Source organism: Martes martes (assembly GCF_963455335.1).
Source record: "Martes martes genome assembly, chromosome: 13".
In the NCBI taxonomy this organism is placed as follows: domain Eukaryota; kingdom Metazoa; phylum Chordata; class Mammalia; order Carnivora; family Mustelidae; genus Martes; species Martes martes.
The window spans coordinates 14,035,932-14,060,268 of record NC_137901.1 but is presented as its reverse complement, the minus strand read 5'-3'; the positions used below and the strand labels follow the sequence as shown (position 1 = coordinate 14,060,268).

Here is a 24,337-nt window from a genome sequence, read left to right as displayed (position 1 = left end):
CTTCAAGACATGTTGAGATCTTCCAACAAGACACGCACGGAAAAATAACATTACTGCCGGGCACATTCCTCCCACCTCTTTCCCTGGGAGTCCCACCTGCCAGGAGAAGTAACGGCATCAGTGCGCCTGCGCCTCGTTGTCGGCGGTCCCCCAGCATTTTCAAACACAACACCTCATTTGACCCCTACACCATCCTGCGGGCATTCATTCATTCATTCATTCAACAGGTGTTACGTGCTGCTCTGTGCGGCCACACCTGCCAGGCTAAGAGGGCTTGCAACTTGATCCTCATTTCACAAATGAGCAGGCCGACATCTGGAGAGGTTGTGATATGGCTTGTCCCAAATCCCACAGCTAGGGCAGGCCGAGCAGGACCAGACCAGAGCTTCCAGACCCCTGCTCTCTCCTCTGTCCCTCCCCACTTACCCTCCTGGACTTGGACAGCCGCTGAAACCTCATCCCTTTCGTCAGCACTGGGCACCTTCTGCTCTTCAGAGACCACAACACTAGGACGACACTGACACTATTAGATGACTAGCGGGTGAGTCTGCATTAGGACAAGCCATGAAAAAAGAAGGCTCTTTGACAGTTTCCCTTCTTAAGGCAGTGGCGGAGGGGGGAGGGGGGAGAAAGAAGTCAGCCTGGAATGCCCCCATGCGAAGTCGCCGGGAGGAGCTGGTGTTTGCAATGCAGCCAGCCTGGCGTGGGGGGAGCGCTCAGTAAATTCTGGATTGGGAGCACTCACACCTAATGAATACCCAGGCCCTTCTGCTCCCACTTGGCGAATGGCCGTGCTTACTAAATCCGTGGGTGTTCCCTGCCCCGGGACTGTGAGCTGATCCTATCGAAACTGGTGAGCTGGTAAAAACAAGTGAGTTTGAAAAGCATGAGAACTGTTTCTGTGAAAACCGTTCTGTGCTTCTGGACTATTCAAAGAGTGAATCCAAAATCTGTTTGCTGTAGAAGCTGAGGTGGGTGAGACAACTGTGAACGTTGAGGGAAGACAACTCTAGAAGGATTCTGCACTCAGACTGCTTGGCAGGTGGCTTGGTTCTCATTGCACTCTGAAGAAACCAAAACTCGAGGCTGTAGGCAAAGCATCAGTGATAGCATCGACACCATCACTAGACTTTTTCTCAAAGGGACAAGCCTCAGTGCTACACCAGAAAGTCGGTGTCAGATGTTTCCACAGCAAATAACAAGTGGCTTGAGCATCAGGGAACTATATCAGTGGCCCCGGTAGATAGCCTCTGTGACTTGGTGTCTTCCCAAACCTCGAGTTCTGTATCGGTACAGAAAGTCAGTTTCACAGACACTTCTGCAATACTGAAAGATCTCCAACTTAGAAGAGGTTACCTCCAAAATGAGTCACACTAAATTAAAGCATCGATGTGGGGGAAGAACCCAGAGCAACAGTCCTAAGAGCTGCCGGCCACTCAGTACCTGCTACATCATTTCCAGAGCCCGGTGAGAAATGAGAACACGAGGTGTCCATGTGCAGAAATTAATAAGTCCAAGATGATGACAGCGGAGCATTAAATCAAGCATGGCCTTCTGAGGGTAGGGCGCCATTAGCCACACAGGTCACGTGCCCTTGAAGATGGCTCTGCTGCCACATACTGTCATTGGCAGATCAGTTGAACTTTTTAAGGAACTCCAGTCTGTGTCAGTTTACTACTCTCATAAAAGTCAGCATGGACAGAATGAACTTGGACGTGATCGAAGGAGATCTTTGTCATTAATTGTACCTTGAGTAAAAAAAAAAAAAAAAGAAAAGAAAAGAAACTGCGAAAAATAAAACTGCTTTAAAAAAAAAGATTTTATTTATTTATTTGACAGAAGAGATCACAAGTAGGCAGAGAGGCAGGCGGAGAGAGAGGAGGAATCAGGCTCCCTGCTGAGCAGAGAGCCCAATGTGGGGCTCGATCCCAGGACCCTGGGATCATGACCTGAGCTGAAGGCAGAGGCTTTAACCCACTGAGCCACCCAGGCACCCCCCAAAAATAAAATTGCTTTAGAATCTTATACTCCTTCTAGATACCTTTCTTTATATCCGAATTGTCAGGAATTTAAAGGCCTTGTTCTTGTCCATCCCCGCCATTCTGTCTCAACCCTAGCCCCAGAAGAATATTCTTGATCCGGTCTGAGTCAAAGGATTCTGAAACGTTTAAATATATCTCAGGTGAAAAGTTTTGAGTTCCATTTTAGATAATAAAAAAAAAAAGAATATAGATCCTATGGAATATATCAAAGATACTGTTTGCCATGAGGCAAACTGGCATGGGATGAAATTCTTAATGTGCATAATTAAACAAGATCTCGATGTGCAAGATGATAAGAAAAAATGGGCTTTGACTTGAGCTCAGACAAACTGAAGATTCTGGCCAGGAAGAAGGTCCGCAACAGTGGATTCATGAGGATGATTTGTTGGGAGATAAAATTTTAATTAAAACGAGGGAGAAATCGTATGTACCATGACATAAGTAGATAAATCTCCGTATGAAGAGGATGAAGAAGATGGCAGATTAAATTCAAAGCCATAAGCCAATCCCATAGTGGCTAGCGATGCCCTCTGTGTAGCTCTCCATTCTACTGAGACCAGCAGAACCAGCGGCCAGTGATGTTCTAATAACAGACTAGAGGAACTATATGCAGAAAATCACACTCTTAAACAGCTTTTTAAATTGCTGCTTTTATTTTAAAAAAAACATGGTATGTTTCAATTAGAATAGAATGTTGATGGTATCTTCATACTGTTGTTAATTTCTCACTTTGACATCTGTTCACTAACTAGTGATCTCTCCACTGGGAGGACTTCAGTGTCATGGCGTTCACTCCTTCGCGCAGCCGCCACAGGAGAGGCCTTGGTATCAGCCCAGGGTCAGTAGTTGCTGAGTTACTTGGAGAAGTCATTTACAAGTCCCATATCTTGGGCATCTTTTTAAACTTAAAACGCAAAACTTAACATTCACATGGATTATTTTTAGTAAAGGGCCATATGTGTTGGCTGATGATAGTTTTTTTTTTTTTTAACATTAACCTCATGATCTTAACTTCCAGTCTCTCTGTCTTTAGTGTGGAAAGAGAAATTGTAGACATTTGCAAAGCAAATTTGAGTGCAAGACCCTTCTGCAGTTTTCATGTGTTTTCTTTTTCTCAACAGTTCTCTTGTCCGTGCCACCGTACCAGTTCAGCCATTTGTGGATATTGTCTTTTGTTTTGCGTTGAGTGACTGACTCACTTTTATTTGGGTCCTTGCACTCACTTGAGTTTTTACAGAAACACTTCCCCCCTTTTATCACACTTACATCTTACCACGTTGGAAACTAGATAGTTAATTAGATTTCCTAATGAGTTCACCTGGTGAAAACAGAACTGAGAACTAACTTGGTAACTGGTGGGAGAAAAAAGGCATAGCCATACTAGAAAGTAGACCCCTAGTGTAGAGTACATCATATGTTAGGAGCCCTTGCTGATATATTCCAAAGGACGTAGAGTGATCAGCTAGCCGGTGAATGGAAACACTAGCTGGCCTCCCCCATGTTGCTGGGGGGGTTTATTAGGCAAATAAATCCCACCACCATCTTGAAATATACCCCATACAACTGCCTGTGGCAGAAATAGCATGAGTCATAAATCTTTTCGATTTGTCGCTTGCACTTGAAATCTGTTTTCATTTAAAATCCTTGTAGTTCCCTGGGTCACTGGGTCTTCATCTCAGCTCCTCTCAGGATACCTTGTGGGTGGAAGGAAGTCTCCCCAGTGGGATTTTCCTGTAGACTGTTGGTATTTTAGTCAAACTATCCAAAAATTGCCTTCCAAATATGGGGGAAATCTCTTCGTGTGGAGTAGTGCTAGAAAGCAAATTTGTATAAATTATTATGAAGCTGGGTCACAGTAATTGAGAAAAAAAGATGAGGACGTTAACAGTGAGGAGCCATTTTGATGTTCCCCTCTTCTCAAAATGAAAGATTCTGTTTCTCGTACTGAGTGTGGGGACATTTCTGCATCTGCTGGGTTTATAGCCTTCATTTTCCCCTGGGACATTTCTAGATACCAGTTTTTAAAATAGAAGAGTAATAAGAGTAGCGACTTTCCTTGTTGAACTTTCTATTTGTTTCGCCAAAGGCTCACCAATTAAAGACTGATCAAATCTAGTCACCCACAAAGAGGTGATGGTAGAACCCCATAGGGACAAAACACACCTCGGGGTTCAGAAGGAAAGAGTGATTTACAGGATTTCTTTTCTTCCATTTTAGTCTTATGAATCTCTTTTGTTCCAAGAGTTAAAGGTGTTAAGGAAATTGATTTAACCTCTGCTAAATACTGAGCCTGGGTGGACCCATGGCCCTCCAGGGCTGAACTGTTAGGGACCTCCGTGGAAGGTTCAGAGGTGTGACAATCTGGTCACAGGGGAGGCTGGGCTGGTGGGTTCCAGGGTCCTATCAAGCAACAACCTTCCCTCCAGCAGCGCGTTCCCTCACTGATGCATCTGACCGCAGCCAGGCCACTGGCTGTTTGCTGCCTGGGGATCTCCGCACGCACACCTTTTCCCAGGTCACGGCCGCACCTGTTACAGCCTGACACCTGCTGTGCTCTCCTGCCGCTATCGTGAGTCCCGCGTGGCAGACGACGACACTGGAGCATGGCCCATAGTCTTGCTTCTCTTTCGCCTTCTCTCTCCCTCCTTCCTCAGCTGCAGTAGGCCTGGTGAGCTGACACGTGAAGGAACCGCGGGGAGTGTCCCTGCACTCGGAGACGGTGTCGGCGAGGGGGGGCCGCTGCTGGATCAGCCCGTTTCCTTGGGAAACTTCCCTCACAAGACCAAGTTCTCACCAAGAACTGATGACTCACCTTCTGCGTGTTCTCTCTCCTTCTCCCCTTGCAGGAAATGTGACTGGAAACAGTAACTCCACGTTTATTTCCAGCGGGCAGGTGATGAACTTCAAGGGCGACATCATTGTGGTCTACGTCAGCCAGAACTCCCAGGAGGGCCCGGCGGGGCCCGGCAGCGGCGCGGGGGAGCCGGTGGGCCACCCGGTGCAGGAGGAGAGCTCGCTGCGCTGCGACTCGTTCGCCGGCCTCGGGCCGCGCTTTCCCGACCCGTGCTCCGGCCTGGACGCGCGCCCGAGCGGGGGGCTGCAGGAGCGCGGCGCCCCCGGGCCCGACAAGGCCTCGCGGCCGGTGCAGGAGCAGGGGGAGGCCGAGGCCCGCGCGGCAGGGGCACGGCGCTGAGCACCCGGGGCCCCGCAGCGGCTCTCGGCGCCCCTCAGAGCCGCCTTGCCTGGGGGTGGGCGCCGACCTCCGGACCTCCGACCCGTCCTCTGCGGGCACCACAGGGGCCGCGTCCTGGAGCCAGGAGCACTCGCCCCTGGGCCCGGACGGGGGCGGGCCGGGAGTGGGGGCGGGGCCCTCGCACCTGCGCCGGGGCGGGGCCTGGGGACCGCGCGCACCTGCTCCGGGGCGGGGCGCGGCGGGGCCCGGATCTGCTCCCCGACGGCGCTCCCTTTCGGTACATCTGCGTCAGATGACCTGACAGCCAGCGCCCGCCCTACTCTGTAGGATCGGGCACTTTTTAAAAACCTGCATTTGTTATGAGCATTTACTGATACCCACAGTCACGTATCAACTGATGACACAGGTACACGTCGCTCCACTTTTTACCTCCTTTCAGGGTTTTCGGTTTTCCTCCGTCCCCTCCTATTCCCCATTATCATTTCATCATTAGTTTGTCTCTTTAAGGCATATGTTTTAATGATTGTTCTCTTTGGGTCTGCTTCCCCCCCCCCCTTGTATTTGTATTTCATTTCCATAACATTTTCTTAATACTCTTCCCCCTTTTGTTTTTACTATGTAAGGGTTTTCTTGAAAATTCTCCTAAGGGTGCTGGTCTTTACATATTTTTTGCACCCCTTCTTGAAAGGTTGCCCGTATTTTGGTGATGGGTTTGGGGGGCAGGGGGCAGGGAGGTCTGTACTAAGCACTTTTGCTGAAAAGGCCAGGACTGTGGAGCCTCGAGGGAGGCTCAGGGAGCAAATGGAAGGGCTTTTCGTTTTAGAAAAATTTTTTGTGTTCTCATTTTTTTTTAAAGGAAGGAAAAAGGGAAACCCTACTTTCCCCCTGAATGTTTCTAAGTTTCTGTCAGTCTGCAGGCAGAACTAAGTTGTAATGTGTCCTTCTTTCCCTCACCCCCAAATGGCTCATCCCTGAGGTGAATGTATTTACTCGTTCCAGCAGAGGCAATCACGTACTTGGGTAACTCACTTTCTAAAATCCAAGGTGGTGCAGCTTGGCGTTCTTATTCTTGATGTCTCTCTCATAAATACATGGGAAATGAATAGGACACGGGATAGCCTGAGTACAGGGTGACAAGCAGCTGCCAGGAAAGTTCAGGAAAGAAGGGATAGGGCACCTGGGTGGCTCGGTCAGTTAAGCATCCCAGTCTTCGTTCCCAGCAGGTCATGATCTCAGGGTCTCCAACTCTGCTTGAGATTTCCTCTCTCCCTCTGCCCCCTCCTGCTCTCTCTCAAATAAATAAATAAATAAAATCTTTAAAAAAGGGGGGGGGCGGATAAAGCCAAAATGTTAATTTGCATTTTCTTTTTCTAGGTAAGAACCACATAAGTGTGTTTAGGCAGTGGGCCCTATTTTCTTCCTAAATAATTGTGCATCTGTAATTTAGTCTTGTAGAAACAGAAAACATTTTTGCTATTTTCCAAAGCATCTTGTTTAAAAACCAAATCCTCATATTGTGAATTTAAGAAAACTTATCACAGAGATACTTTTCTCTAAGATCAGCCCTCGTGTGAGGAAACACACAGCGTGAGTCAGATTAAAAGGAAGCACCTGACTTCTTCCATCTGTGGTCAGTGAGTATTCTCATATACCAAAGAAAAGTTAAAATACCTAAACATATTAAATTAATTTTGTGGCTCTGGTAGGTTTTAAGAGTGCTAATAGTGGTCAGTGTCCAGACTTAAATGGCCACTGGTGCCTGGGCTGAAGGAATGACCTTTGGTCACTGATTTCTCCCTACTGGTGGCCGATCTCTTGGATATGCTGGAATAATAGCGATTATGATTTTTTTTTTTGAGAGAGAGAGAAAGTGAGAATGATTAGGGGGGCAGGGCAGAGGGAGAGGGAAAGAGAATCTCAAGCAGGCTCCATGCCCACCGCAGAGCCCAACGTGGGGCTCAATCTCACCACCCTGAGATCATGACCTGAGCTGAAATCAAGTGCTTAACCACTGAGCTGCCCAGGTGCCCCTCAATTATAATTTTTAATGGAGAAGCAAAGAGTGGCTCTCTAATTTATGGGACTCCTTAGCTTACGTAAAAAGCTGCAGGAAGTAACTGCATTGCCAGGATGATTAGTTTGTGGGAATCTACTGTTTGTTCTGCCCATTTACTTAACATCCTTCCAAAGAGACATGTCATAAAAATGGAAGAAACTATTATACCTTTTGATATGGAGTGTGTTTTACAGACAAAATATGGTTCGCAGAGTAGAATGCTAAGCTAAAGACCCGAGTTTCTACTGTGACTGTCATCTCACGGATCCTATTTTCACCTTTCTGTACTTTCCTATTTCTTTTTATAAAAAAGCACTAGCGATCATTTTTGACACTTTCCTTACCCAGAGGTAACAAAAGGATGCTACAGTGAATGTTTAAGTATCTTGAGCTCCTTAAATAAAAGGTGCTAAATAAACACATTAAGAATCTACCTTCAGAAAAAGGTAGTATTCTTTCCCACCCTGATCCCTACAGTCGATATTGATCCAAAGACAATTAAGTGGTAGAAATGTATGGCAAATAGAAGTCTGTGTCTATGTATTACAGAGACGTATATGACGGATGTAAACAGAATAAAATGAAGACAATAATGAAAAATTGTTTGGGGAATGTGATAAAGAGATTATTAAACTCAGAGTTCACCATAAAAAAAATTTTTTTCATGGTTGCTTGAACAGGGCTCTTTGCAAAATAATTGATGTGACTTATTTCTGCTCTCTGTGTTCTGCTGTGGTGTCAGTTTTTGGTTATATTGTTTCTTTTTTGTGTAACCCTCAGCAACAGAGTTGGGACAGAAAAGGCTTTGCTTTGACGATATATCTACTGTTGATCTCCTAAGAAAATTCTTTAAAATACAGGTTGGCTGTGCAGTGAAAGAGTGGAAAGGGAAGTGGAGTATAGGGTCTCCCGCCCACATTTACCTCCACTATCCGAAGAAGGCAGAGTGCATTTCTCTCTCTACCTGTAAGTGCAAAGAACAATTTGAATGTGATGTCCTGGAACCTTCCTGTGGTAGGAGGAAGGGGTTTCTGCTATGTACCAAGCACCCCAAAACATAGTGGCTTAAAGGAACCACCATTTATTCTGTGGGTTGGTCCCACTTGGGTGGTTCTTCAGGCCTGGGTGAGCCTGGTAAGGCTTGCTTACCCATGTGCAGGCTGGGTGGCTGGCTGGCTGGGGTTAGCAGGGGCCAGACTGAGCTCTCCCCATGTGCTCCCTCAGCCTCCCAGCAAACTAGTCTGGCCTTACCCTCTGGTGATGGCAGGTTTCTGAGAGAGCAAGCATCCCAGGCTTTCTGAGGCCAGTGCTCAAACTGGAATGCTGTGACTTCTGCCACACTCTCTTGGCCAGAGAAAGACACAGGGGCAGCTCAGGTTCAGGAGTTGGGGGAGACAGAGCCCCAACTCTTAGTGGGAAGAGGAGCAGCATGAGAGAGGGAGTGGGATGGATGCAAGGAGGGGAAGAATGAGTCCCTTTTACCATCTGTCTACACTGGAGTGTTGTTCAGAATAAAATGGTGTGGAGTGAAATGCTCCCAGAGCACATCTGGGAGCAAGAGAAGGATGTTCTCAGCCCCCGAGGGGTGCTTCCGTCTCTAGTGATCACATTCCAACAGAGAGACCCCCACATCCATATTTAAGGACTGAAATTCCTTCCAAAGCCAAATATCCATGGTTGGGGTCATGTGTCGACTGTACTACTGCATTCCAGTGGCACAGGTCATTGAAGAGCGACTACTGCAAAGTCAAGAAGACTGTGGAGGAACCTGGTATAGAAACATAGAAGATGTCCCGCTCACCCTTTATGCTGACTCAACAAACCATGGTGAGGTACTGGGCAAAAGAGCGAGCTTGAGCGAGGGTTCTGCTCTGGTGGAAGAGGCGTCATTTTGTCACATTGGCTCTTTGACCGTCTCAGGATACATGCCTCCCCTTGGCCATCTGTTCCGGGCAGCTGGGGGGTGCTCTGGGTACCAGTTGCATAACCCCCTTTGAGGGGAGGGAATAAGCATTCAAAGGCCTAAACATTCAGTTGGTGAGTCATCGTTTTTATTTATGCTTGGCCCTGAGCATCCCTGAGAAAGGAGGTGAAGCCAGCTGGAGAGTCCCAAGGCATCTGGGGACCTTCTAGAGAGCTAGGGAAGACCTTGGGTGTTGCTCTGCCCCAGGGCACCAGAGGAGCTGCTGGGAACAGAGATTATCTGAGGAATTCCTGCCACAGGGCGACCCCCACCGCCACCCCTACTCCCAACCGAGGCCAAGGAGGGGGGCTGGGCTGGCTGGTGGACAGACTGCCTTGCGAGAACTGGAACCTTGCCAAAAAGAGGTGGGGCCCTAAAATTGGGCAGTGGTGGGGCCAGCAGCGGGCACAGCATGTCCGGTGGAATCACTGAAGCCAAGGCCAGAGGTGCAGGGCGTCACAGATGCTGGAGACCCTGGCCCGACACCCCCATGGCTGGCCCCACTAAGGAACTGCCTCTTTTGGGAAAATAACCCAGTGTTTCCCGAGGTTTGAGCAAGGGGAGCACAGAATACATTTCTGAGTGGGGAGGGACACCTAAGCGACCTCTGACTGTGACCCTCGATGATCCCCTTCAGCCTGGCTTCTCATGCTCTTGTGAGCCTGACTCTGTCTGTCTGTCTGTCTGTCCCCCTCATTCCTGCACAGTTACCTGGATCCCAGGGCGAAGTTGAAACTCCTGCTTAATTTGCATCTCTTTCCTCCATTCCCCTTAGTAACACTGACATGCAAGAACACTTGCCCCGAAAAATCTTCACGTAAGATTTTCACTAATAAGATTACCAATAGCATAAAAAGTTAAAATGACAAATTCCAGGACGTTACTGGTAACTTCATTCTACCGCGAGGCACTGGAGGCATCCCCCCCGGCTCTCCCGTGTGATGGAACAAATTGAAGAGTCAAAGGCAGACCCGGAGTCGAGATTCAGCCCTGCGGCTTCCTGCAGCTGCCCTCCTTAGCTCTGCTTCCCACGTGCGTAAATTGAAGATAACCATATTGGTTTACAGGGCTGGGGCAAAGATGAGATGGGATGACGGACAGCCACGCACCAGCAGAGCTCCTGGAAGATGCTAGTGGTAGAGACCCAGCTGTTATACAGCACCCTCCCTGGTCTCTTACAGCTGTCCGTTCCTGGGCACAGCGGTGGCCTCAGATGTCACGTCCACTTCCTGTGTCGGGCCACGTTACTATCACTCTGCCCCCCACCTCGGACACCTTCCCACTCTTTGAAACAAGACCCAAGGGGTGTGCCTTTTCCATTGTAATTTCACAAGACTGTGGCAACTGATCCAAAGTTGTCATCTCCTGACATCATACATGGAGGGAAGGGGGCTTATGCCCAGTAGCCCCCAGCTGGCCCCCCAGCCACCTTCACTGGCTAGTACAATTAGAATGGGTGCTGGGGGACCTTTCTCTCCTGGCCTCTGACATTGGGGGAGGTGGGGGATACTGGGATGTGCAGGTTGAAAGGCTATTTCCTTTTCTCCCAATTGGGGAAACATAATAAATTGGCCACCAGCTTGGACAACATGGCAGTATAGACCCGAGCCCCTCTGGGAAGGGACTGGAGCCCTCCCCTCTGACCCAGGCCGTTGATTTCTTATGGGCAGGTGTAATCCTGAAAACAGTCTATGTGGACATGAGTCATGAGAAAAACCACATTCTTGTGATGAGACTCTGACAAGTTGTCTTAATTTAGGCAGAGGCAGTAAAACACCTTGCTCTAAAATGGAAAAGCAAATTCAACTTACTGGCTTTCATGGTCTATTTCAATGACAAAGAAACCACCACCAAAAAAAAATTATATATTTAAGGTTCATAAAAGAACTTTTTCTAAATATCTACTCTTTCAGTGGAAAAAACAAACATAATTTTTCATATCAGGTTTATTGAATTTGTGATTTATATCCAGTAAGATTCACCCCATTTTAGAGATACAGTTTTAGTATAAGTTTTGACAAAAATTTATGGTTGTGTAACCACCACAATCAAGGCAGAGACTATTTTCAGCCTCCTAAAATTTCCTGTTTCCTTTTGTAATCAATCCTCTTTGTGTTACCCCCCACCCCCTGGCAACTGCTCTCTGTTCTCTGTCCCTATAGTGTTGCCTTTTCCGGAATGTCGGAATGTCGTCTGAATGGAAGCCATTTTAGTTTGGCTTCTTCTAGCATAACGCCCTTGGGCTGCATCCCAGTTGTTGGGGGTATCTGAAGTTGGCTTGATGGCTGAGTCGTACTCTGTGGGATGGATGCACCACCGTTTATCTATTCACCAACCTTCAGGTTCCTTCCAGTGTGGGGCGATGACAAATAAAGTTGCTCTAAAAACTTGAGTGGACATGTGTTTTCATTTCTGCTAGGAGTGGGATTGTGGGGTCATCTGGTAAATATATGCATGGAATTGCAAAACTGTTTTTCTGAGTAGCTGGGCCGTTCTGCACTCACGTCAACAATGAGTGGGAGTGCCAGTTGCTTCACGTTCTCATCAGCACTTGGTATCGTCAGTTGTTTGACTCTTTTAATTTTAGCCGTTCTGCTAGACGTATAGTGTCTCATTGTGGCTTTAATCTGCAGTCCACGATTGAGCATCTCTTCATATGCTCATTTGGTCATCTTTATCTCTTGTTTGGTGAAGCATGTGTTCAAATCTTTTGCCCACCTATTTTATTTTATTTTATTATTCTATTCTATTCTATTCTATTCTATTCTATTCTATTCTTTAAGTAAGCTTTGTGCCCAGTGTGAGTCTTGAACTCACAATCCCAAGATCGAGTCGCTCCCTCTACTGACTAAGCCAGCCAGGCACCCATTTTGCCCACTTTTTAATTGCATTATTTATTATTGAGTTTTGAAAGTTCTTCTGTATTCTGGATACAAGAATATATAGGTATTTAGGGCTTTTAGGGGATTCTGTATTTACTACTGCTTGTGAAAAATAAAGACACTAAAATTTTTTATTTTCTAAAAAAAAATGATGTTTCAGGAGATGTATACCACCAGTAATATTTATTCAGAGTAAATGTTTCCACAATGAAAACTCTTTTCACAGTGGGACTCCCAGTGTCAGGGCCAAGAGCCACCCCTTGTTCCATGGACTGTCATATCCTATAAGGCTTTCTGGAGTGAAGCAGGCACACTTCTAGGGAACACATTCACCCGGGGAAACTGAGTTTTGTGATAAGCATGCTGACGTAAATGTCTTTTTATTGGTTGAAGAAAGATGGAATGTTTTTCTATTGATATTTTCTGATTTCATTATTTTTATATTCATAATAGTATAATAATGAGTGACTGAATAAGAAGAAAAAAAATAAAGACAAACTCCTATCTTCTCTGTGTGGAAACGGAGAGCAGGCGGCCTTAAGAAAAGTTGTCAGTCACCTGAATATAGGGCTAGACAGTGTCTGGAAGGTAAAGGGAGCTGTTGTCCCCTACAAAAATGGGCTTGGTCTGCAGAGCTAGTTCTGGGGCTCGGGGAAGCCCAGCAGCCTCCTGAGAGGGTCAGCACCAGCGAGCTTCTTAAAGGATCAGGAGCATCTTAGTGAGGTCCCCCAGCAGGAGGGACACCAAGGGCTCCCAAGGGGCTCCCGTGCTGGTGGGGAAGGGTTGGGCCAGACAGGTGGGGGCTCCTGAGGCCCAGCCACCTCGGACTCAGCTCTGGAGACAAAGGCTGTGCATGAGCAAGGTGAATGTGATTTTAACCCTGGGGCCTCCCCTCCCTCAGCAGTCCACAGTATCTGTATGAGTGGGACAGGGCTGGACAGTGACCAGGGGCTGTGACAGTGCACTGCTGAACTCACGAGCCTTTCTCAACCTCTCGGTGGGTGGTATTTGGAAGGAAAATCTGTTCCCTTTGGGCCAATCAAAAAACGAGGACAGTCTAGATAGGGAGAGGCCATGATAAGAGCTAGATGGGGAGAAAGCGTCAGAACCAGGGAGTCTCTCTGGCTGCCCTTTCCCATCCTCTCCCACGATTCCTCTCTAACTTCCCTCACCTCTTTTCTGTGGTTTCTCATTCTGTGTCTCTTTCTTTCTCTTTTCCTCTTGCTCAAGCCATTCTCAACTCTCCACCTTGGTGCCCCTCCCCCTTTCCATCCTCCCATGTGGGTCCCACATTTCTTATTGTTCCCTCAATGACTCCTCTGTCCCTCCCTGCCTCAACACTTGTCTCCAGAACACTTAGAGCCTTCCCTGCCTCGTCTCCTGCTTCCCTCTGTCCGCCTTCCTTCTTGTTCCTTCCTCCTCATCTTCCATTTCCCTTCCCCCATCCCAGGAGCCCCCAGCTGCAGAGGGGGCTGTGGTGAGATCTTCTTGCTAGAGTTTAACCTTCTACCGATGGCTCTTTTAGAACTTGGCCTTTTCCTAGAAATTACCCCGTTTGTTCCTCTTGCGCCAGTGGGCGTACCGCTTCACCGCATGGTGAATGCAGACCCCACCCTCCCTGGGATGGACTCCCTCAGACACGAAGGGCAGGGTTTGGACTCCGCCTCACCATTTCAGCCACTGGCAGTGTGTATGGACCCATAGTACTGTCTTTTAATGGTCTTTTAGGAAAATAAATAAATAAATAAATAAATGGTCTTTGAGGGGCATCTGGGTGGCTCAGTCTGTTAGGCGCCCAACAGCTGATCTCTGCTCAGGTCATGATCTCAGGGTCATGGGATTGAGCGCCGTGTCCCCTCCACATTCAGCAGGGAATCTGCTTGAGGTCTCTCTCCCTCTGCCCCTCCCCAAATTCTCCTGCACACATTCTCTCTCTCTTAAATTAAAAAAAAAAAATGTTTTTTAAGCCTTACTCCATGGTAGTTGAAACCAACACCCATTTCTGACTGTGTCAATGGCCTGTGTGAAGGTTTCAGGAGTTAGGAACCCACTCTGGAGAAGTCAGGTCAAGTCAGGGAGGGATCTCAAGATGGCAGAGGAAAGTGAACCCCCAAATGTTGGAAGGGAGGGACTGAGGTAGCTCCAGACACTGCCGCTCTGTTCTTCTCCCTCCCTTACCTCCCAGTCTCTCCTCATGAGCTTGCTATGTGCAGTGTAAGAGTATAATGGCTACTCTCTTCCTAGTCTTCAGCTCCCAGATCCTTGCGTTCTCAGCGTCCATTACCCACTGGCCATATATATATGTGTGTGTGCGTGTGTGTAATATATGAGCTTTGTGGGTGCATATGTACAGTATATAAGCTGTCCAGTTTATACATATGACAGGTCCAAATTCCACGAGGTAGACTCTGGTCACTGCAACGTAACTACGGAATCAGAGTATGATTCATAGGTTATATGGGTCAGTCCAATCAGCTGTGGCCAAGGAGGGCCACTAACATAAGAGGAGGCCACCTGGGATGGTCAGGTGTGTGGCAGGAACATGTCCAGAAGAGGACGGAGGAGGCTGGACCGCGTGTGCACCCTGACCCAGGTGTCACCCCAGACTGCTTAGGTCCAATGACAAATACAAACACAGTGGGATGAGATCACTGTAGGAATTTTTTCTCTTCCAATTTCTGCTATTGTTAATGACTCAAGAAAAGATATATTTTTCTGGTTGGAAGTCTTGACAATTTAAGGGTCTTCTCTGGAGAAGCTGGGGGGGAAATGGAGCTATTTAGATAAGGATTCTTTGTGCGTCTTCCTTCCTTTTTAAAGCAGGCATTTTTATTATCCCGGAGTTGGCCATGGTTCAGAAAGCAAAGGAAGGATAGAGCAATAATCCCTGATGATATATGAAGCGGCCATAAAATAGAAGGAAATCCTGCCATTTGTACAACATGGATAGACCTTGAGGGCGTTATGCTAAGTCAACTAAGTCAGAGAAAGACCAATATTGTATGCTCTCGCTTATATGCAGAATCTAAAAAAGTAAGACTCATAGAAACAGGGACTAGAATGGTGATCACAGGAGTTTGAGGGGGGGTGGGGGGAAATGGGGAGATGTGGGTCAAAGGGTACAAACTCTCAGTTACAAGATGAATGACTTCTGGGGGTTTAACGTACAGCTTGGTGACTATAGGTAAAAACACCATATGAAGGATTTGAAAGTGGCTAAGACAATAGCTCTTGAATGTTCTCCCCACATACTCATACAGACCAAGTAGTAATTTGTGAGGGGACGGAAGTACTAACTAGCCTTACTGTAATAACTTCACGATATATGTATATATACACGTATCAGATCAGCATGTTGTACGCCTTAAACACACACAGTGTTGTATGACAATTCTATCCCAATAAATCTGGGGGAAAATAATTCCTGTCAATAAAAGAAACAAACCTTGGGCCCTGCAAGAGTTCCAATGTCAGGGCCATCAGCACAGCCAGGGGCCCAGGACTCTGACCAGGATCCTCGCCAGATGCTAAACTGTCATTGAATGCTGAGCCCGGGGCCTCTCCACACTGACTGGAGCCTCTGCTCTTGCCCTTAAATTCCCATGGTAAATACGTCCACTTGTGGCTGCTGGTGGGGAAGAAGCAACAGCAGCAATCGCTGGCAGTTCTGTTAGGGGAAGAAGAGAGTGTGAGGGAAGACGAAGCCTCCCTTCACGTCAGTCGGGCAGACCGCCACCATTTGCTGAAGCGACGTGCTGAGTCACGTACATGCGTTATGTCATATGTCATAGTGTTATGTCATTTAATCACTACAGCGGTCTATGAGGTGACTCTCATCTCTGTTATACAACAGGATAAGGGTCAGAGAGGCTAATCATCTCCACAGGCTCACAAAGCCAGTGTGTGGATTTTGCACCTAAGCCCCGAAGGGTGAGTTCCCGCCCACTTTTGTAACGATCCTGTGGCCAGCTGGTCACGGTTGTGTATGTTTTGCTTTCTCTGAAGTGTCCTGTTTTCAGCTGCAGTGAAACGACGTGCATGGAGCTGAGCCAGTGAGGGCGAAGGAAGCCAGTAATGAAAATATCTTGAAAATAGCTTTTCATGATAATTAGACTTAGTTTCTCAGATTCAACAGTGAGCCCTAAAACGTGGCATTAGATACCTTATATCCTAAGCATACAGTCTATGGGCCCTATGCCCCAAAAGAGATTCCATTCTTTGAGTAGGGTGATACTGTTTATCCTCTTTTAGCATCCAGAGCAAGTGTCGATTCATGGGCAGCATCAGAAGGACGAGCAAACCCCACCCCCACCCCCACCCCCGAGCAAGCCCCCTGGTGGACATTCACCCATGACTGTCTCCCACCATGTGTGTGATTCTGGGCCCTATAGATCTGTGTCAGTGACTGTATACTTATTGCAGTATTTATGATGAATGACGGAACAGCCACCATGACATAGTTAAGAGATCTTTAAAGCCAAGCAAACAAATATAAACCCGGCAATTACTTGACACGTCCACGTCCCAGGGTCCATGGATGGCATGGACGATATGCAGACGACGTCCGTGGGACAGAGGAGCTTTTCCAAAAGGGACAGATGGTGGCCACTGTCCTTTAAGAGCATGACAGGTCCTGGGCCCTGTCAACTAAATGCATTGCCTTCTTCTCAGACAGAGGGAAGCAGGTACAGTGTACCATCTGGGCTAGATATTTGAAGAGCAAAGGCGCTTCACCCGGCGCCCCCCATGTTTGCATTGGGGGTGTTCATGAAAGCTTATCATGAAACATCAGCATGATAATTAGGAAGTCACGAAATGACTGTTTTTTTAAATCAGTTTCATGGAGACAGTGTAATTGACATGCAGTAAAATTTACCTTTCCTACATCGACGGTTCTATAAACTCTGACAAATGCATTGAACCACACCACAGCTGAGACACAGAGCATTTGTGTTATTGCCAAAGTTCCCCCTGGTCCTTTGTAGTCAGCCATTTCCTCCCCACCCCCGCCCCTGGCGATCGCTGCTCTGTCCTCCGTCCCTACAGCTTTGTCTTTGCCAGGATCAATGGAATCGTGCGGTGTGTATCCGTTAGAGTCTGGCCTCTTTCTCTCGGCACAGGGCTTGTTTCTGCGTGCGTTCGTAGTTTGTTCCTTTTTATTGCTGAGTAGTATTTACTTTACAGTAGTTTGTTTATCCATTTGCCAACTGAGCGACATCTGGCTTCTTTCTAGCTTGGGGTAATTTTGAATAACTGCTGTAAACCTTCACATACAGGTTCTCGTGTGGACACGGTTTCTGGGCTGGACTGCGTGGTGAGCGTACGCTCACGGTACGCCGGTGTAGGAGAGATCCAGGCGCTCGCCATCCTCACAAGCCCCAGATACTGTCCCCAAACTGACTCTAGAAACAGTTAAAAGTAGTTGCTAATGCCTGGCAGAGTTTTGTTTTGTTACCTAAAAGCAAGGCTTCTATCTATGGTTTAGATCAATCTGAAGAAGTTAATAATAAAATAAAGTGTTTTTCTGGGTAATTGCACCCTTAAATTATGGCTTTTCCCCCATTACTATTTAATTAAAACTTTTACAAACATCCTTGATACCCAAGCGGTAGATAGGATAGCAATTGATCCTATGCTCAACGGGTATTTTTAAACATTCAAATGAGGTGGTATTTTCTTTAAAAGGAAGCGTTCGACTTCCTTAACGTTGTTTTGAAAAGATGGTGAAGATTCCTGTGCTCTGGGGAAAACCAAAGCCAGAATTAGAACAATGGCAACCTTGGACTGTTCTCATTTCTCTTGCAGGAAATGGCTTTTTTTTTTTTTTTTTTTTGAGTTAGCTGTGTATATTCTACCTATGGATTATCTACTTCCAGAATTATACACTAGCATTTTAGAACACCGACTTGCTCCACATTTGCCTCTAATTCCCCTCACTTCCCAAGCCAACCAATTTTCTTTCCAGTCAATCCAGGCATACTCCAAACATTACATAGTGAACATTAATCCAAATGGAACATAATTAGAGAAATAACTCTGGAATCAAGATAATTACATACACCCACATCAAGACAAATACTAAGACAAAGACAGCTTGAAGTAGTCACCATCTTGGGGGGGGGGCATCAATTCTGAGGTTTTCCTTCAGCAGCCGGGAAAATTGAGAGCAAAATGGTGACGTGTCCGCTACAGGGTGGTGGGAAAGACGCAGAAGGGAACGGTCTGAGTAGGTTCGTCCTCCTCTCTGGCCTGTCGTCCCACAGCACAGGGAGGCTTCCGTGAAGATATTAGCTCACTGTTCTGGTAGAATCTCACTGAACCTTTCAATGACTAGGTACACAAGAGGCTACCTGTTTAGTCTCACCGTGGTTTCTAGAAGTCTTCGAGGTTCTTTGGGTCCGAAGGGCCTTCCCAGGAATGATGAGAAGGCAACTGTCCGTCGGGTCCTGACTCTGAACTACCAAAACCCCAAAGAAGTTGCAAGGTTGGCAGTGCAAGTCTTAGGAGCGGCTCTGTGCTCCCGACAGCCCTCAGGAGTCCAGCGACAGGAAGTGTTTCCTCAAAGATTAACCCCAAATGAATGAGAAACTGTGAGGAGAAAGTGGACCTGGGGCTACTATGTGCCAGAGTCCATTTAATTTAATTCTAACCCCCGCCCCATGAAGGAAGTATTATCTCTCATACTTGCGCATAGCTGGGAAACGCAGGGTCTGAGAAGTTGCTTCAGGCCTTGCTGGGGACATATACTAAAGTTGGGACGACACAGAGAAGATTAGCGTGGCCTCTGGGCAAGGAGGTTCGTGAAGAGGTTGCTTCACTGCCTCCTGTTGCTAATTAGGTGGCCAAACTTAAAGTCCGCCAGATCTGTCTGGCCCCAAAGCCCTGTCCTCCCTTGAGATCCCCAGAATATATCTGATGCCCGCTTAAATTTTCAGAGAAACAACTAAATATGTTTTTAGTATTTGTAATTCCCAAATATTACATGGGATGTGCAGATATTAAAAATTATTCCTTGTTTATCTGAAATGCAGATTTTTAAAAAAGATTTTATTTATTTATTTGACAGACAAAGATCACAAGTAGGCAGAGAGGCAGGCGCGGGGTGGGGGAAGCAGGGTCCCTGCTGAGCAGAGAACCCGATGCGGGGTTCGATCCCAGGACCTTGAGATCATGGCCTGAGCTGAAGGCAGATGCTTAACCCACTGAGCCACCCAGGTGTCCCTGAAATGCAGATTTAATGGAACATCCTATATTTTTATTTGCTAAATTTGGCATCCCTGACCCTCATTGATGTTTTCTGGACACATGATGGAGTTGCCGATATTCTGCAGTTTGCTGCTCCTCATTAGATCATTGCAAAAAGATTTCTTCCCCTCGCCGAGCTTTGGGGGACGGGGTGAGGAGGAAGGGTGCTAAGGGCGGGCTCATCTGAGCACAGTCACGAGTGGGGAAAGTAACAAGCACCTCCTTCTTTCAGGATCACTGAACTGTACTGGGCCAGGTCATTTTCCATAATGTACATGTGTCTGGGTTAGAGATTCCCAAAGTTTGTTTTCGTGGAGGGCTAGCCCCTGAGATATTTTGTGCACAGCTAACTTTGGGAAGTGCTACAAATGGCCCCCCCCCTTGGAGGGTCCTGGGGCACAGTTGGTCATTGTAGGTCTTGAGAAAGCCCGTCAGGAAGACTGCAGTTGACTTTCTGGAACTGAGAGGTTTTCATGCTCCCAGACCACAGCGGGATCCTCTGCCGGTGGGGTGATGGGAAACTCCGTCTTTTCTGATGTTCCCTTGTGAGACGGTTTCTGAGAATCCACAAGCTATGTTTAAATATTCTTTTTTATCTGGGGGCTTCAGAATGGAGCTGGGCCCGCAGAGCTCAGTTGCAAGTGTGGAGCTCATGTAGCTTACGAACTGCTAGAGGTGTCAGCCATGTGGCTTGAGCTGCACGCCATGTACACGTCCCCTCCTGCCACCTTGTCACCTGCTTGCCCTGCTGCTGGGCTCCTCTATGTTAATTTGCCCTGGGCTCAGACCCTAGCTTGCTCCTTGATTCCCCTTTCCGGGTGCAGAGGAAACAAACAGCCTTGGAAACAGGACAACTCCCAGAGCCTCCATGGTGTCCCCCTGCCAGCCGTGTGTTGGTAGATGCTTAGCAACGGGCTAGAGGAGTCTGATTCCCAGTGTGTGGGGCTCAGACTCTCGACCCCAATGGTCAAGAGTCACGTGCTCTACCGACTGAGCCAGCCAGGTGCCCCTACATAATTTGATTTCTAATGATGGCTGTGCTTATCAACCAGCTTGCAAAATCCCTGACAATTTTACAATTTTACAGGAGCCCAAATTTACAGGAGCTAGCTCCAACACACCCCTGCGGCTTCAGGGTCACTCGCTCCTTGGCCTCTAACTTCCAGCCACCATCCACTTCTCCCATTCCCACCCCAAGCAAAGGAAGGCGCTTGAAACCATTTCTGCCCTACCCAGAATCCAGGCCTAACTGCTTCCTCCAGAAACACTTTATAGATTAATGAAGACAGATTTTTATCTTACAATAAAAATGCCTTTACCTTGAGCCGTCCTATTTCAGAATAGGATACATGCTTTTGTTTGCATATACAAAAGGGCCATCAGTGTATTTTTCCCCAAAGAATCATCTGCACTCCCAAAGGTGACTTCTAGCCTCTAGTTGGAATTCAGCCCAGTGGAGAACCACTAAAGGTTTAGAATTTGGGGGTCAGTTTTTTTCTCCAGGATTTCAGAGACTTCTGGACCAAATCTTAGATGGGGCTCTGAGTCTCTTAGGCATTCCTGTCCCCAGCTGCTATTGAAGAAAGGCTTTTCCCAGACATATGGCCTGTGGAGGGGGGTGGTATGTGGGTTGAATTGTGTTTCCCCAAAATATGTTGGAGTCCTATAAATGGGATACCTATAAACATGACTTTATTTTGAAAGAGGAGGTGCTCCCACCTCCTATCTTCCTACTGTGGACAGCACTGCCCCGAAGAACCTAACAGCCAGGTCAGGAGTAAACGTATCTCTACATGATTAACCCCAGGGTGGTCTATCCTGATCCTAACTTGTCCTCGATTTGTAACGCATGCAAACACGAATTCACCTTTACTGGTTTATTAGTAGCCGTGGACAACACTTCTCCCTCCATACTTTCCAAATAAATCACTTCCCAGCTAGGGCCTAGGAGTTCTGGAAGTCTCCAGAATTGAAATAGATCACCTTGAAAATTCTTAATTCAGTTGATTTCTGTCTCACAGCAGATGTTATATAAATACTTGATTATTGATAATATCCCCAATTTGCATAAGTGTTGATACTATGTTAAAGGGGATGAGAAGAGAAATGATATAATTACTACAAACTAATTTTACTAATTACTCAGAGCAGAGCACAATCAGGGGTTCCAAGAGATGCATGGAGAGAGGACTAGGTGCTGAGCTCTGAGGTTTCAGGGTACACAGTGAGCCAAGCACTAGGGCGTAGGAGGGCTGGGGAGCAGCCAGCGTCCTTTGCTGACCAATTCAGCAGCCAAGGGTATGGGCTGAGACTTTTCTGCTTCCAGGTCCCAGACCTGCCCCTGAACCTTTTCTTTGGATCCCTTCATTCACGGCCCCAGCCCTCCTTGTTAGCATAGTCACTCCCCTCCCCAGTCTAGGTGGCCAGGCCCCTTACATTTAGAGGTCTAGGAGGAGAGGGAACTCCTGAGCCGGCCTGAGTCAGAGGAGGTGGTTGTTCTTCACTGTGGCAATTGCCAACCCAGGCCACCCATACCTGCCGCTGCTGTCGGGGGCAGCCCAGGGGTTTGCACCGAGCTCCTCCTTATGGTTTTGCCCAACTATTCCTTAGTCATTTTGTTGTTGTTTGATTGACTGCCTCTGACTAAATCCAAGATCCAATCATCTGGGAACCCCTGGAAGAAAATTCTTCCAGAATTCTGGCCCTAAGTGCCTAAGCCTGGGTTAACTTGGGGACCAGAGGTAGAGGCATGACTTACAGCCTCTAACAAATCTCTCCGCCCTTGTCTAGCACCTGGCGTCAGCCCCGCCCACATCACCGCGGGGCGGGGTCACGTGACCGGCATGGGCCGCTGTGCGCCTGCGCATGTGTGCCCGCAGTAGCTGGACACACCAGGTGCTGGGGCATCTACCCTGCGGGGAAGCAGCTCTTGCCCTTGTCTGCGGAAGAGGTCGTAGGGTCGAGGACAGAGGCTTCTGGACGGTGGACCCCGGCATTCAAGCGAAGGCTTCTCGGACCCTGCAGTCTCCTGAGTAGCCCCACAGAGGACCGGCCAGCCAAGCCCAGAAAGGCGAGCAGGTAACGGTGGCCATTTTAAGTTGGTAAGGTGTTTTTGTTTTTTTTAATATTTTATTAATTTGTTTGACAGAGAGAGAGATCACAAGCAGGCAAAGAGACAGGCAGGGAGAGGGGAGGAAGCAGGCTCCCTGCTGAGCAGAGAGCCGGGTGCGGGACTCGATTTCGGGACCCCGGGATCATGACCTGAGCCGAAGGCAGATGCTTAACCCACTGAGCCACCCAGGCGCTCAAGCTGGTAAGCTTTGAGGTTAGTTGTGACTCAGTGAAGATGATTAAACACTGCCCTTGAGCTGCGGAACGTTTTTCCAAGACATACCGTCCTGAGCACCTACTGTGTACCGGACTCGGTGACAGGGAGCGGGGAGACCGGGATGAACACAGAATAGCTTCCATCAAACAGCGCACGGTTCCGGGACGGAATAGACGGTATCGTGGTCTGGACGTGGCAAAGGTGGCATCGCCTTTCTTTCTTGCATTAAATGAATACTTAATGAGCTTCTGTTGAGTGCAAGGTTCTGTACCAGGGACAGCAGTGAACACAAGAAACAAGACTCATAAAGCTGGTGGGATTCAAGATAGACAATTCTGGGGAATCCTGGGTGGCTCAGTTGAGCGTTTGGTCCCGCTCAGGTCCTGATGGCAGGGTTCTGGGATTGAGCCCTGCATTGGGCTCCCTGCAGTGGGGAGCCCGGTTCTCCCTCTGCCGTTCCCCCCTGCTTGTGCTCGCTCTCTGTCAAATAAATAAAATCTGAAAAAAAAAAAAAAAAGATACTTCTAAAAAAAAAAAGATAGACACTTTTGTTCCCATTCTTGTCTTTGTCCTGGGGGTGATACCTGCTCATCTTACCCCAGGGTGTAGGTGGTCCACATGAGGGAGGTAGCAGAAGGGATAACATTGCTTCCATAATAAATGCTTTTATGCAAGGCAACCATTTAATATTTGTATCTAAGTAATTTATTTTTTAAAGGTTTATTATCTGAGAGAGAGCATGGGACAGGGGGAGGGGCAGAGGGAGATGGAGACAAGCAGACTCCCCACTGAGCAGGGAGCCCAATTCAGGGCTGGATCCCAGGACCCCAAGATCATGACCTGAGCCGAAATCAAGAGTTGGACACTTAACTGACTGAGTCACCCAGGTGCCCCTGTATCCAAGTAATTTAAGCAAAGAATTAATTTCAGCAAAGAGGTAGTTAATTGAGATGCTGACGACAATGCATCTGCATACCTTTCTGTGGGGTGGATGGCCGTTGTTTGGGGCAGTGGATATCAGTGACTTGTGTTCTCCCCCGCCCCTTCCCCACCACCTGTTTATGAGCGGCTTGAGAAGGCAGGAGGAAGCAGGAGTTAGGCGAGGCTTCACGTCTCCTAACAGCAGCTGGTTGGCAGCAGGACAGCTCTTTTGAGGGCATCTACCAAAGTCTTCTGGAGTGTGGTTCCATCACAGGTGTTCTGGGTTGGGTTCTCTGGAACACTCACTCTGAGATGGAGACGAGCTGCTGGAAGTTTGTTAGAGAGCGTTCTCAGGATCGGCACCTGGAGAAGAGAAAGGAAGGAAGCAGGACTGGGCAGGAAGTGGTGGGCATTAGCCAGCTCCATGGGGAGCTCAGAAGTTGGCCTGGTTTTTCCAAATTTTCAGGTTGCACCGAGGGGCCAAGGCCTTTATACTCCTGAGTCAACTGCTCGCTTGCTCAATGGCTTGCAAAGAAGTGGGGTTCCCGGGGGCACAATAGCGATTTTCAGCCCCTGTAATCCCTGAAGAGGGATGACAGCTGAGGACATCTGCTGGCAACACTGCCAACCTCCGACAAACCGTCCTTTATCTCTAAACAGGATCTGGGGGTGCATCCCAGCGGCTCCTGCAGAGAATGAACAGGATC

The 24,337-nt window shown here is 47.7% G+C and overlaps 1 protein-coding gene across 3 annotated transcripts in view; it reads left to right on the top strand.

Moving 5' to 3' along the window:
• Nucleotides 1-5,235, top strand: part of TNFRSF11A (TNF receptor superfamily member 11a) — a gene marked incomplete at both ends in the record, with an annotated part of 49,418 nt that extends 44,183 nt beyond the window's left edge. For all 3 annotated transcript variants that reach the window (XM_080822209.1, XM_080822208.1, XM_080822207.1), the window contains one exon: nt 4,889-5,235. In XM_080822209.1, the coding sequence (XP_080678335.1) occupies nt 4,889-5,235 (347 nt within the window). The remainder of the gene's footprint in view (nt 1-4,888) is intronic.
• Nucleotides 5,236-24,337: the final 19,102 nt, after the last annotated feature.